General features: G+C 41.0%; 1 protein-coding gene across 1 annotated transcript in view; it reads left to right on the forward strand.

Annotated features, from left to right (window-relative positions):
- The window catches only part of ppp6r3 (protein phosphatase 6, regulatory subunit 3), a 133,607-nt gene that overhangs the window by 26,528 nt on the left and 91,507 nt on the right, over nucleotides 1–15,572 (forward strand). The window contains exons 3-6 of the mRNA XM_043706412.1: nucleotides 2,576–2,808; nucleotides 7,255–7,441; nucleotides 11,074–11,211; nucleotides 11,679–11,744. Of these exons, the coding sequence (XP_043562347.1) occupies nucleotides 2,582–2,808; nucleotides 7,255–7,441; nucleotides 11,074–11,211; nucleotides 11,679–11,744 (618 nt within the window). The 5' untranslated portion in view covers nucleotides 2,576–2,581. The remainder of the gene's footprint in view (nucleotides 1–2,575; nucleotides 2,809–7,254; nucleotides 7,442–11,073; nucleotides 11,212–11,678; nucleotides 11,745–15,572) is intronic.

Genomic DNA, 15,572 nt, shown 5'->3' on the forward strand with positions numbered 1-15,572 from the left:
GAGAGCATGGTAGAGATCACATGCTTTGTCCTAGATGGCATCGAATGCTATGAGTATTGTTAGAGTCACACTGATTCAGGCAAGTGGAGAACTTTCGTTCACATTCCTGACTTGTGTCTTGTAGTTGGTGGACAGACTTTGAAGAATCAGGAAGTTAATTAGTTACTTGCTGCAGGGTGCACATTTATGTACAGTGTATCTGCAGGAGTAAGTGTTTTAGATTCTTTTTTCATCAAACTGTTCAGAGATGTTATTACACATCTCTGGAACAGGTGGGACTTGAGCACAGACCTTCTGGCTCTGAGGTATATAACCATTTGATATATCCTTCAAGATGAGTAGGATATTAAAGTCCTGGTTGTTTGTTTTGGAAGACTTTGAAATCTTTCCAGGATTAAGTGAGTTGTAATGGTGCTGTCTTGAAAGAATGGAATTCCCGCAAAAGCTGTCAACTATATTCAGTACCTCCCCAAAATGGTTGTACCTGCTGACATATCAAAGGAATGTATTCCCATTTGTAATTCATTTGAAATACTCTTCATTGGCACTGAATGTGCCTTCTAAATAATGGCAAGACTACTGATAACTGATTATGGATAAGGTGCCGGTGTTGGACTGGGATGGGCACAGTTAAGAATCTCTCAACACCACGTTATAGTCCAACAGGTTTATTTGGAGGCACTAATTCTGAGTCACTCCTCTTTCAGGTGGTTCTTCATCAGTGGATAAATGTAATACAGCTTTAGGCAAGGCACAGATGTACTGTTAAAATAGTCATTGGTATAACTAAAAAGGGTTGATACGTACTTTTAAAAATTCTTTTATAGGATGTGTGTCACTGGCAAGGCCAGTCTTTGTTACTCACCCCTAATCCTGGTAATTTTCTCAAAACGTATCAGGCTGGCACAGTAAAATCAAAGACTGGATTTGAGAGTCAGGTCAGGCAATGAGAAAGGAAAGAAAATTCTATCTACCAAAATATAATTTAGCATTGTACCAAAGAAAATTGATTTACAAAATGCTGTTCAAATCCTTAGGCCATATTACATGCTTTAATGGCATTGAATGTTTTTGAAGTATTGTGTCTGCAAAGATCGCAGCCAGGTTGAAAGGCCTGATGGAAATGAAAGGAGAAGTACTTGGTCTTAGTTTGTTTACTAATTGCTGAAAGTTAAGTTAAATCTATGTTGTCGTCAGTACTACTCAAATACAGTAAACTATATTGTGTTCAACGGGAAGCACAGTCTTGTGTAACGACTACCTTGCTAAGCCAAGCAAGATGTAACACAGCCTGCCAGCCAAAGTAAAATGGTAGTGGGTCCCTGTTGATCCCTTGACATTCTGTTAATATACCTGGCTACCTGTGACTGTATTGAAGTCTCACTTCATATGACCAGATAAATGCTGAGCACAAAATTGAGAGAGAGTAAACTGTCCTACTGTAATGTTAAAAAAGAAATAGGTCTATCACTTGTAACCTAACAACCTAAAGTATGCGCACAACAATTGTTTTAAAAATTCATCCAACGGCTGATTACACTGAAGAGAACTGGAGCCGAAAATTGAGGTAGCAGGATATTACAGCTTCAAAGAGCAACATGGAATTATTCGCTATGAAATTGTGGATCGGTGAACTGGACTAATTTATAGTGAGACTAAGTAAGCTTTTCTTAACTCCCTTGCCTGCAATTCCACACCGGTTTGTCTTGTTTTCCACTATCTTGTTTGCACTGTTACAAACAAGTATTCCCTTGTACAAATCTTCAGAATACTTTGAGATTAGTAATTGGTTATAGAGCAATTTTGAGTATTTTCCTATTGCTTTTCCCTCCATGACCAATATTGCCACAATTTCCCGAGCATTTAACTTATTCATCAAAATACAGATGCTCTCCAAATTTTCACCATGAAGTGAATATTATAGGCATGCTTATATCAGCAGTACATTAATCTTGTAAAATTGACCACTGACCATTCCATCCTTCATATACATATATGTCAGTGTTTAAAGTACAGCAAACTTATTAACTGACACCAATGGGACCAGGAGTATGTCGGTTGATCAGATATTCCCATTGATCAAGAAGTCCACATAATCAGTGTAAAAGTTCGCATGAAGTAAATTAAACATATTGCAGGGGTATACACATCATTGTGGTACTTTATTTACAGCATAACTCACTTAAAGCAGTTATATTATTATTTAAATAAAACATATTGGCAGAAAGCCTTCTCACTCAAACCCTAACTGACAACTTGAAGATTGTGATAGTACAGTAAATTTCCAGTATTTCAGATGTATTTTTAACCACTTTATTGAGAGTGCCAGTTAAAACAGGTTTGCTGTACTTTTATTGCTTTGTAATTTGATTCCTTGTCCTAGATTTTTTTGTGGGTTTTCAAATGACACTTGCGTATATTAGCGATTTGAACTTTTGATTCCTGGTCCATACAAATTTGTCTTGTATTAAGGTGATACATTTGCCTGCTGAGATACAGCATGGAGTTTTTTTTTTCCCCTCCCCTGTTGAACTAAATCTGCATTCTGAGTGACCTTGTTTATCTTCCATATTAGTGAACCATGTTTTGGAAGTTCGATCTTCACACGTCGTCCCATATAGATACACTTCTAGAGAAGGAAGATGTGACTCTGACTGAACTAATGGATGAAGAAGATGTTTTGCAGGAATGTAAAGCTCAGAACCGCAAGCTCTTGGACTTTTTGGTCCGATCACAGAGTATGGAAGATCTAGTCACATACATCACTCAAGAGCCACCAGATGATATGGATGAGAAGATGAAATACAAGTAAGAAAATATTATTATTGAAAGTGAACACTTGGGAGTTGGTTAGCTCAGTTGGCTGATGGCTGGTTAGCAATGCAGAGTGATGCCAACAGTGTGCGTTCAATTCTTCCACTGGCTAAGGCTACCATGAAGGACTCCTTCTCAACTCTCGACTTACCTGAGGCAAGGTGACTCTTGGGTTAAACCACCACCAGCCATCTCTCCAATAAAAGAGTAATGATTAGTAGAACTTGGGTGATTTAACAGTATATTGAGCTATAACTTGACCTTTGAAAAATGAGACTTGATTAATGGATTTTAATATGGAGCCTAGAAATAACTACTGTTATTTAATTCTTGTTAAAGATGGGTGAATGTTGGATGATTAACAATTTGTTTTAGAAAAGGAAATTCATGACACTAAAGCATTGCTAAAAAACATACTTTAGAAAACTAATGATACCATGATGAATCTGATACCTTTTAAGGGATGTACCTTAAGTCTTGACTTCTGTCTTTATTAATCAATTTTCATATATTCATTCTTGTGATTTTTGCATAAATTTGACAAAAATCAATTTCAGGCATTCTTGAACTTTTTTCCACTGGGATTCCATTTCAGTGCTGAAAAATCAAGACATGTCATGAGAGTAGTAAGGGAGGGGTGGAACAGAAAATCAGGTGGCATTGGCTCGCATCTGGCCATTAGCTGGTACCTAACGTTGTAAAGGTACAAATACTTTGCTTGTCAGCTGATGTTAAAGCTATTAATGCATTAGAGTAGTGTTGACTGTTCTATTGTCACAGGAATTTGAATAAAACTGAACACTGTCACTGTCAGAACTATCAGTAAATGACTACACTCCGGACCTTTTTAGCATGTGTGGTTGAAGTACCAGATAACGGTTGGGTTGAAGACATTGCTGAAAGCATATTCTCAGAGTCAGTGTTCTTTTGATACAATTTCATCATGTCTCTGTTTCATTCTGGATTAGTCATGTCTGTTCCCAGAAATTGATGTCCATGTGCAGATGGCCTTTTGATGACCATCTTTGTGTTCATGCTGATCACTGTGTTTATTTACCTGGAGTACCTAAAGCACAAATTTTCATTAACAGTCTGCTTCATTTTCTTTTATTAACTAAAATGTATTGCTGTACTGATTCTTTCCAGATGAGTCTTGTTAAGTCAAAGAGCAATTTTGACTAGGATTCTGCAAAACTTCAATACTCTGCTTTAAATACTGTCGTTGCATCCTATGTCTTCAGCTGAATGAATTGATAGGGCCATTGTTTAAATGTCTGATCCAAAAATAGGCATCTCTGACAATGTAGCTGTTTACTCCTACTGCACAGACTTGTCAACCTAGATTATGGATATTTTCCAATCGGCCTGTTCAGAGATATTACTACATGCCTCTGGAACAAGTATGATTTAAACCCAGGTATCCTTGCTCAGAGGTAGGGATCTACTGCACAACAAGACCATTGTAGTCCAAATTATGTATAAAGTCTTGAACAGGAACTTGAAGCCACAACCATCTGGTAGAAAGAGTTTATCATTGAGCTAAGCTCAAAGTGAAATTAATAGTTTCTAAATAACATAATTGTTGAGAACTTGGAACAACTTCTCCTTTAACTCCTCTCTCACTTCTTCTGATCAAAGGTGCAGCATGGTTGTCTGCATGAGCGCCAGTAATGCCCCTCTCTTTGTGGAGTACGTGAGGTGTTCCTTGTTCCAGTCCTATTTTGGCCCCTCACCACAACTGGTTCTTCAGCATATTGATAACATCATCTGTGCTACTTCCAATTCTCGTCAAGAATTGGAAACCTTTTTCGCTTTCACTTCTAGAATTCTATCCTGCCCTCACCCTCACCTGGTCTATCTCTGCCTTCTCACTTGCCTTCCTCGACATCTCTGTTTCCATTTCTGGGACTAGACTGGCCAGCGATATCCATTACAAACCATCGACTCCGGAAGTTACCTAGAAAATACACCCTCGTAACTTGCTTCCAGTACAAACTCCATCCCATTCTTCGAGTTTCTCTGTCTCAGTCACATCTATTCTGATAATGTCACTTTCCATAGGGGGCCTCAAAAATGTCCACTCGTTTCCTCAACTAAGGATTCCCTGCTGCTCAGGTTGACTGACCATCTCCTACACTTCTGCCCTCACCTCTTCTCTTCCCTGCCACAACAACAATTCAGTCTCCCTGATCCTCAGCACCGCACTAGCCTCTGCATCCAAAGGATTGTCAGCTGCCATTTCCATCGCCTCCAGTGGAATTCCATGATCAGGCACATATTTCCCTCCCATCATTTCTAAGCATTCCGCAGGACTGCAGGGGTTCTCTGGACCACTCATCCATTCTCAACTTCCCTACATATCCATGGCACCTTCCCATGCAAGCACAGAAAGTATGACACTTGGCTGCTTACCTCCTCCCTCCTAACTATCCAATACACCAGGCACACCTTCCAGGTGAAGCAGTGATTTATCTGCTCTTCATTCTAGTCTACTGTATTCGCTGTTCACTGTGGTCTCCTCTGCCCATGGGAGACAAAACGCTGACTTGGTGACTGCTTGAAGATCACCTATTTTCTGTCCATTAAAAATGACCCTGAGCTTTCAGTTGCCTGCCACTTCAATGCATCACTGTGTTTACTGGCCAGCATTTCTGTCACAGCGTGTAGTGTTCCAGCCAACCTCAGCACAAGCTTAATGAACAGTATTTCATTTTTCACTTGAGGGCCCTGCAGTATCTCGGACTCAACAGCTAGATTATTAAATTTAACTTTAGGGCCTGATTCTGTCCGTCCTTTTTTTTTTAAACCCAATCTCCGCACCCAGTCCTGTCCTGATATGGGTTATTTATAGCACAGCCAACCCATTCTCCTCCACTCTCAGGCTTATTATGACATTATAAGGGTTGCTTTCAACACCGCCTACAGCCTTGGGTGGCATGGTGGCTCAGTAGTTAGCACTGCTGCCTTCAGCACCAGGGACCCGGGTTTGATTCTAGCCTTGGGTTGCTGTGTGCAGTTTGCACGTTCTTCCTGCGTCTGTGTGGATTTCTTCTGGGTACTCTGGTTTTCTCTACCAGACCAAAGATTTGCACGTTAATAAGGATTTGCCATGTTAATGGATTAGCCATGGAAAATGCAGGGTTATAGAGATATGGTAGAGGGATGGAACCGGGTAGGATGCTCTTTGGGGGTTGGTGTGGACTTGATGGTGTCTTTCCACACTGTATAGGGGATCCATGATTCTCTCCCACACTCAGCCCTTACTACTATGTACTCAGTTTCCCTTCTATCAATAATCACCTGTCACAAGTGTTGCAAAGGTAGATTGGCCCCTGAGCAGATTCAAGTCATTTGGCAGCATGCCTCATCACAGAACTTTCCAAGCTCCAAGCCATCATTTGGCTAGTGGAGAGAAGGGTATTACCTGTGAGATCTTGCATGTACACCTGGGTACTTTGTACCCCAACAAGCTACCTGTTTTTTCTGTGGTGTCCGTGTGTCTGTTTCCCCGGATGCACCTGGACGATTATCCACCTAGTGAAAGAAGCTCATTGGTCTGCCCAAAACCTGTTGGCCTTCCAGAGCAAGTAGTTGACCTTGATCAAGTGTTGCAGACTGGCACTTTCCAAGGTGCAGGACTACGTGCTGAGGGATGCATTAAAGCTTTGGGCAGAGAGGAAAGACAACTGTCTGAGGTCTTTCTGCTGAAGTTTAAATGGAGGTCCATTCAATTATCAGGCACGCCCTGTGCCACAATGTATGTAAATATAGTCTTGTCCAAGCAACAAATGCCTTGAGCTTTTTTGCGGGTAGAGTCAAACTCCAATGTTTGTTTTGTTTCATCATATGTGACTGTATGTAAATAAGTTTATTTTTATGACTAAAGTATATGTTTTAAATGAAAATCAGTAACTGCCTCTTTTGCCTGTCCCTTTCATCATCTATCTCTCTCCCTCTCTGTTTGTCTCTCTCTGTCTCTATCACCCTTTTGCTACAACTCCACCTAACTGCTCATCTCTTCGCCCACTTTCAACATCTCCCCAACCACCCCTTTAGCATAAATACCATTGCTTCCTGCTATTAGTCCTGATGAAGTGTCACTTGACTTAAAACCTTAATTCACTCTTTCTCCCCACCGATGCTGCCAGGTCTGTTGAGTTTTGCCAGCAATTTCTGTTTTTGTTTCAAATCTCCAGCACCTGCAGTTTTTGTTTTACATTATTGCTGAGACCCCTATGTCAAACAACAGCTGAGTCTTTTTTTTTATGGCGAGACCAAAATGACATGTCTAGTGGCAGGCAGTATGATGTTTTAAGGATAGAGTAAAATGGGCTGTTAAACTGATACGGTATTATTAACTAACTGCAAGTTTTAGCAAAGGACTAACTGGAATGAAACTTAATTTAAATGAAATTTAGTTTAAAATTATTTTTCTTCTAGGTACCCCAACATATCGTGCGAACTACTTACATCAGATGTAGCACAACTGAATGACCGACTGGCAGAAGATGAACCTTTGTTGACACGACTTTACAGCTTTCTGCAAAATGAGCCACCACTTAACCCTTTGCTTGCCAGTTTCTTTAGTAAGGTGCTAAGCATTCTTATCAGCAGAAAACCTGACCAGGTAGGAACATGTGGATGTCGGTTTTATAATTTAGTACCAAAGAAAACCATTTAATATAGGCTGCGTTAGTTTTGCTTTCGTTTAGAATCCTTACACAGTGTGGATATTGCAGCTCCACTCCATATCCCAAATTACTGGTAGACTTCAGCATTGGTACTGCTGTCTAAGTTTTATCAATTAAAACAAAAAGCCCGTGTTTCAGATTTATCATGAGAAAAGAGCATTCCACATATTTAAAAAAAAAATTCATAAGAAGTAGGCATTTGTGACGGTCGGCATTTAAAGTCATAGTGTTATAGAAATGTACAGCACAGAAACAGACCCTTCGGTCCAAGTCGTCCATGCCGACCAGATATCCCAACCCAATCTAGTCCCACCAGCTAGCACCTGGCCCATATCCCTCCAAACCCTTCCTTTTCATATACCCATCCAGATGCCTTTTAAATGTTGCAATTGTACCAGCCTCCTCCACTTCCTCTGGCAGCTCATTCCATACACTTACCACCCTCTGAGTGGAAAAAGTTGCCCCTTAGGTCTCTTTTATATCTTTCCCCTCTCATCCTAAAGCTATGCCCTCTAGTTCTAGACTTCCCCCACCCCAGGGAAAAGAGTTTGTCTATTTATCCTATCCTTCATGTTTTATGAACCTCTGTAAGTACACCCCTCAGCCTCCAACACTCCAGGGAAAGCAGCCCTAGCCTATTCAACGTCGCCCTATAGCGCAAATCCTTCAACCCTGGCCCCACCCTTGTAAATCTTTTCTGAATCCTTTCAAGTTTCACAACATCTTTCCGATAGGAAGGAGACCGGAATTGCACGCAATATTCCAACAGTGGCTGAACCAATGTCCTGTACAGTCGCAACATGACCTCCCAACTGCTGTACTCAATACTCTGACCAATAAAGGAGAGCATACCAAAAGCTGCCTTCACTATCTTATTCACTTTCAAGGAGCTACGAACCTGCATCCCAACGTCTCTTTGTTCAGCAACACTCCTGAGGACCTTACCAGTAAGTGTATAAGTCCTGCTAAGATTTGTTTTCCCAAAATGCAGCACCTCTCATTTATCTAAATTAAACTCCATCTGCCAGTTCTCAGCCCACTGGCCCATCTGATCAAGATCCTGTTGTAATCTGACGTAACCTACTTTGCTGTCCACTTTAGGAGGACACCTTCAATCTTGGTGTCATGTGTAAACTTACAAACTATACCTGTTATGCTCATGACCAAATAATTTACATAAATGACAAAAAGTAGAGGACCCAGCACCGATTCTTGTGGCACTCCACTGGTCACAGTCTCCAGTCTGAAAAAAAACCCTCCACGACTACCCTCTGTATTTTATCTTTGAACCAGTTCTGTATCCAAATGGTTCTGTATTCCATGAGATCTAATCTTTCTCACCAGTCTCCCATGGAGAATCTTGTCGATCGCCTTACTGAAGCCCATATAGATCACATCTACTGCTCTGCCCTCATCAATCCTCTTTGTTACTTCTTCAAAAAACTCAATCAAGTTTGTGAGACATGATTTCCCACGCACAAAGCCATGTTGACTATCCCTAATCAGTCCTTGCCTTTCCAAGTACATGTACATCCTGTACGTCAGGATTCCCTCCAACAACTTGCCCACCACCGCTGTCAGGCTCACTGGTCTATAGTTCCCTGGCTTGTCCTTACCACCTTTCTTAAACAGTGGCACCATGTTATCCAACCTTCAGTCTTCCGGCACCTAACCTGTGACTATCGATGATACAAATATCTCCGTAAGAGCCCAACATTCACTTCCCTAGCTTCCCACAGAGTTCTAGGGTACACCTGATTAGGTCCTGGGGATTTATCCACCTTTGTGTTTCAAGACATCCAGCACTTCCTCCCCTGTAATATGGACATTTTTGAAGATGTCGCCATCTTATTTCCCTATATTCTATATCTTCCATGTCCTTCTCCACAGTAAATACTGATGCAAAATACACATTTGGTATCTTCCCCCAGTAACAGACTCTCGACTTTGATCTCCAGCATCTGCAGACCTCACTTTCTCCTTGTAGACTTTGACAGGCAACTGCACCCTCATCCTTTCCCTTTCATATGCCCTTGATCTCCAAACATTGTTTGCATATAACATTCATGAGATCAGCTTACGTATGATGCCTCGGGCTTTTGTGATGCAATGGTAATGCCCCTACCTCTGAACCAGGAGTTCTGATTACAAATCACAATTGCTTGAGATCTCTGAACAGGTTGATTTTTAAGAAAATCGAGATATATGTGCTTATGTCACTCAGTATCTATTCCGTGTGCTCAGTCTGATTGTTCAACATCTAGTCCTGGTTGAAACTCCCAACTCCAGCGAAAATTTGAGAAGACTGCCTCACCAACTTCATTCTCCTCAGTTATTGTCTCAGGCTGATCTAGATTACAAATTTCATTTGCTCTTGCTTCCATAGCACTGCCTGCCTCAACACATCTTGTGCATGTTTCGAGTCTTGTTGGACTCCGTGATTCCGACGGCCTTCTCTTCCTTCACTTCTAGCTTTTCAGCTTGCTTCACCCAAAACTTTGTTGCCTGTGTGTTATATTGCTCCAAGTTTATTACTTACCAATCCTGTCTTTGCTGAGCTATGTTCACTTCCTACCATTAACCCAACTGTGCTTGGTTTCTCCTGGCTACGTGTCCTTTCATTTTAAAATAGTCATCTCCCTATGTTATAATTTTTGAATGGATTTTCCCCTACCTATGGGATTCGCTCCACCACATCCTCATTGCCCCTCACCAAGAATGCCCTCTTTCTCTGGCCAGCTGTGCAAATCCCTTCCTGCATCATGTTACCAGGGGTCCCCAATTTATGAATGCCCGACTAATGGACTTTCATTTTGATGACTGTGATTCCATACAGAGGTGTAATTTTAAAGATCTGACGTACAAGCATTTCCTATGCTAACGGGCACATCGTGTTCCACCTTGCGTATAAAACGACTTTTGAACAAACTCAGGAACAGAGCTCATTTGTAATTGAATGACTGCTTGCATTGCCTGATATATTTTTAGCTATCAAGATGGGACATAGATTTTAATTAAGTAAGGGTGTCAAGGGATCTGGAGCCAAGATGGGTAAATAAAGATGTGATACATATCATCCGTAATTAAAAGTTTGAGAGAGTGAGTGATTTGCTCTTGTTCCTAAATTCTGGATTTGTGTTCTTAAGCTCTTTGGATCTTCCTTTTGCCATCCCTCTTGAATATCTTCTCCTTAGGATTGGTGTCCGTTTTCTGATTACACCTCTGTGAGACACCCTTTGTATAACTTTCTGCCATTTCAATGTATTACAAAAATGCAAGTTACTGTTTGAAATCTGAAGCATAGGGCATCTTCTGAAACTCTTTTGAAAAGCTGTTTCTCAAAGTTTATTTTAATACCCTACCGGAAACACAAACTGAAACATTTATAAACCAAAATGTTTTTGAATGTTTGGGATCGTGGAAATTGACATTTTACTGACTGCCTCAAAATGGTTGCTTGGTTTTGCCCATGGGTGGCAGGGGAAGTGGAGAATTCCACAATTTCTATTTGCACGTATTATAACTGACTGTGGCATACATTGTTTAAAGTGGCTTTTTTTCCTTGTAGATTATCACATTTTTACGAAAGAGGGATGCATTTGTAAGCTTACTGTTGAAACACATAGGAACCTCTGCGCTCATGGACTTGCTGCTCAGGCTATTGACATGTGTTGAGCCACCACAGCTGAGGCAGGATGTTTTAAATGTAAGTCAATGACCATTTGGTGTTTGTTGCATTAAACAATTAACACAGATCTATTCTTACTTAAAAAAACTGGTATTTCTAAAGTGTTTACTTGGTGGGCAGGTACTTTAAGCACTTTGCCCTAATTCAATATTCCTGTAATGTGCAAAGCCACAATCAAAGAAAAGCTTGAAAGAGGGTCCTTCAAAGTTGGCTTGACAGAGTGATTTTTCATTGCAGGTTGATGAGGATAGGAGAAATAATGTGTACATGCAGGAACAAAAAATAGTTGAAAGTCAATTCAATAACTATTGAATGGTGAATAACAGCAACAGCTGCAGATGTGTTTTAAAGTGCGATTAACTTGAATATCTTGTTTATTGGTTATGAAGTTAAATGATAGTTGAAGGTAAAGGTAGTTTCTAATTCAGCATTAACTTAAACTCTATATATTTATATTTTGCTTTTACTTTTTTAAATTTTTGCAGTGGCTGAATGAGGAAAAGATTATTCAGCAACTAATAGAAATGGTACACCCGTCCCATGATGAAGATGTAAGTAGATGCAGAAGTATGTTATTTCTGCTTAAGTCTATATTAAAAAAATCTTCAGTTGATAGCTGTGTACTGAAGAATAGCCTTACAGTATATCTTATTCTCTCAGTCGCCAGAACATACCAAATAAGTAGCAATAATTACTGCCTTGGCTCTATCTTGAGTACAGTGTGTGAAATAACAAAATTCTGGCTAGCTGCAAACTGAAATTGTTCAAAAAGTGGGTACCTTTGTTTTATCTGCTTGAAAAACAGGTATGCTTTCTTTTATTGGTCAGAGTATTGAGTACAGGACATTGGTTCGGCCACTGTTGGAATATTTCTTGCAGTTCTGGTTTCCTTCCTATTGGAAAGATATTGTGAAACTTGAAAGGGTTCAGAAAAGATTTACAAGGATGTTGCCAGGATTGGAGGATTTGAGCTATAGGGAGAGGCTGAACAGGCCGCGTTGTTTTCCTTGGAGCGTCGGAGGCTGAGGAGTGACCTTATAGAGGTTTACAAAATCATGAGGGGCATGGATAGGATAAATAGACAAAGTCTTTTCCCTGGGGTGGGGGAGTCCATAACTAGAGGGCATAGATTTAGGGTGAGAGGGGAAAGATATAAAAGAGACCTAAGGGGCAACGTTTTCACACACAGGGTGGTACGTGTATGGAATGAGCTGCCAGAGGAAGTGGTGAAGCTAGTACAATTGCGACATTTTAAAAGGGATCTGGTTGGGTATATGAATAGGAAGGGTTTGGAGGGATAAGGGCCGGGTGCTGACAGGTGGGACTAGATTGGGATATCTGGTTGGCATGGACTGGTTGGACCAAAGGGTCTGTTTCCATGCTGTACATTTCTATGACTATTTGACCAGACTTGAACTGCATCAGCCATGCTGAGAGGTTGGTAATTGAGATTAGCTTATCTTCAAACGTGATTGTTCATTATTTATTGTGTTTCTTTTGTGGACAATCCAACATTGTAGGGCTGGCTTTGGGACTTTGAGTTCAGGCACAGTGCAGATTGTGTGTCTGAAACCCAGCATGGTGTTGATTGCAAGGTGGTTGGATTGCAGATGTTGTGCCTGCAATTCGGATTCTAGGATTTCAACTTTCAGGTGAGACTGAATTTCAGCTAAAGCTATTCCTTTCACACTCGATGGAAGAAGGGAGATAGTGAGAAAAGTGATCAATCTTTGAGAATGGTGCAGTTGGGAAAAGGAGTGAGTCAAACAGGCAGGAACAAACCAGAGAATGAGGTGGGACTGATAAATTAAACTGCATTTATTGAAGTGCAAGAGGCTAGACAGGTAAGAGAGATGAACCCAGGGCATGGGTGGGAACATGGGGACTGGGATATCATAGCAATTACAGAAACATAGCTCAGGGATAGAAACCACCTGGCAGCTTAATGTTCTAGCATATAGATGCTACAGGAAGGGGACAAGAGAGGAGGTGGAGTGGCATTTTTGATTAGGGATAACATTACGGTTATACTTAGGATATACCTGGGAGTATGTCCAGGAAAGTTATTTGGGTGGAACTGAGAAATAAAGAGATGATCATCTTGTACTATCAATTCCCATATAGCAAGAAATTGAGAAGCAAATTTGTGAGGAAATCTGTTATCTGTAAGAATAATAGGGTGGTAATGGTAGGGGATTTTAACTTTCCAAACATAGTCTGGGACTGCCATAGTGTTAAGGGTTTAGATGGAGAGGAATTTAAGTGTGTACAAGAACAGTTTCTGATTCAGTATGTGGCTGTACCTGATAGAGTAGGTGCAAAACTTGACCTACTCTTGGGAAATAAGGCAGGGCAGGTGACTGAAGTATCAGTGGGGGAGCACTCTGGGGCCAGTGACCATAAATCTACTAGTTTCAAAATAGTGATGGCAAAAGATAAGCTGGATCTAAAAGTTGAAGTTCTAAATTGGAGAAAGACCAATTTTGATGGTATGAGGCAAGAGCTTGCAAAACTTGTTTGGGGGCAGACCTTTGCAGGTAAAGCGACGGTTGGGAAGTCTTCAAAAATGCGATAGTGAGAGTCCGGAGACAATATATTCCTGTTAGGGTGATGGGCAAGGCTAGTACATGTAGGGAATACTGGTTGATTAGAGAAATTGGGGTTTTGGTGAAGATATGGAAGCATATGTCATGTATAGTCAGCAGGAATTAAGTGAATCCCTAGAAGAATATGAAGACAGTAGAAATTTACTTAAGATGGAAATCAGGATGGCAAAAAGGGGGCATGAGACAGCTTCGGCAAATAGGGTTAAGGAGAATCCAAAAGGATTCAACAAATATATTGAGGACAAAAGAGTAACAAGGGAGAGAATGGGGCCCCTTTAAGATCAGCAAGGCTGCCTACATTTGGAAACAGAGGAGATGCTAAATGAGTACTTGGGTTCAGTGTTTACTGTGGAGAAGGATATGGAAGCTAGAGAACTTGGAGAAATAAAAAGCAATGTTTTGAAAAATGTCCATATTACAGAGGAGGTGGTGCTGGATGTCTTAAAAAGCATAAAGGTGGATAACTCCCCAGGACCTGATCAGGTGTACTCTGGAACTCCATGGGAAGCTAGGGAGGTGATTGTTGGGCTCCTTGCTGAGATATGTATATCATTGATAGCTACAGGTGAAGTGCCAGAAGACTGTAAGTTGGCTAACATGGTGCCACTATTTAAGAAAGGTGGGAACTACAGACCAGTGAGCCTGACATGACTGGTGGGCAAGTTGTTGGAGGGGATCCTGAGGGACAGGAATTACATGTATTTGGAAAGGCAAGGACTGATTAGGGATAGTCAACCTGGTTTTGTACATGGGAGTTTATGCCTCATTAACTTGAGTTTTTTTGAAGAAGCAACAAAGAGGATTGATGAAGTCAGAATAATGGATGTGGTCTATATTGACTTCAGTAAGGTGTTTGAGGGTCCACATGGTAGACTGGTTAGCAAGGTTAGATCACATGGAATATAGGAAAAAATAGCTGTTTGGATGCAGAACCGACTTGAAAGGTAGGAGACAGAGGATGGTAATGGAGGGTTGCTTTTCAGACTGGAAGCCTGTGACCAGCAGTGTCCCACACGGATTGGTGCTAGGTCCACAGTGTTTTGTCATTTATATAAAGGGTATGAATGTGAGCATAGCAGGTATGGTTAACAGATAATACCAAAATTGGTGATGTAGTGGATAGTGGAGAATGTTACCTCACAATGCAACAGGATCTTGATCAGATAGACCAGTGGGCCAAGGAGTTACTGATGTAGTTTAATTTAGATAAATGTGAGGTGCTGCATTTTCGAAAAGCAAATCCGGGCAGGAATATTACACCCTAATGGTAAGGTCCTGGGAGTGTTGCTGAGACCTTAAGAGTGCAAGTTCATTGTTCTTAGAAAGTAGAGTCGCAGGCAGATAGGATAATCAAGAGGGCATTTGGTTTGTTTCCTTATGTCATATAGAATGTAGGAGTTGGAGGGAAATGTTGCTGCTATGCAGGACATTGGTTAGGCCACTTTTGGAATACTGTGTTTACTTCTGGTCTCCCTGCTATTAGGAAGGATATTGCAAAACGTGAAAGGGTTTGGAAAAGACTTAGAAGGATGTTGCCAGGGTGTTTGAGCTACTGGGGGCAGCTAAATGGCTTGGGGTTATTTTCCCCAGAGTATCGGAGGCTGAGGGGTGACCTCTGTAGGAGGTTATAAAATCATGAGGGACATAGATGGGTCTTTTCCCCAATGTAGCTTAAGGTGTGAGAGGGGAATGATTTAAAAGCGACGTGACTGGCAACTTTTTCATGCAGAGGATAGTGCATGTATGGAATGAGCTGCCGGGGAAGTGGTGGAG

The sequence above is a fragment of the Chiloscyllium plagiosum genome, chromosome 16 (assembly GCF_004010195.1).
Source record: "Chiloscyllium plagiosum isolate BGI_BamShark_2017 chromosome 16, ASM401019v2, whole genome shotgun sequence".
Taxonomy (NCBI): domain Eukaryota; kingdom Metazoa; phylum Chordata; class Chondrichthyes; order Orectolobiformes; family Hemiscylliidae; genus Chiloscyllium; species Chiloscyllium plagiosum.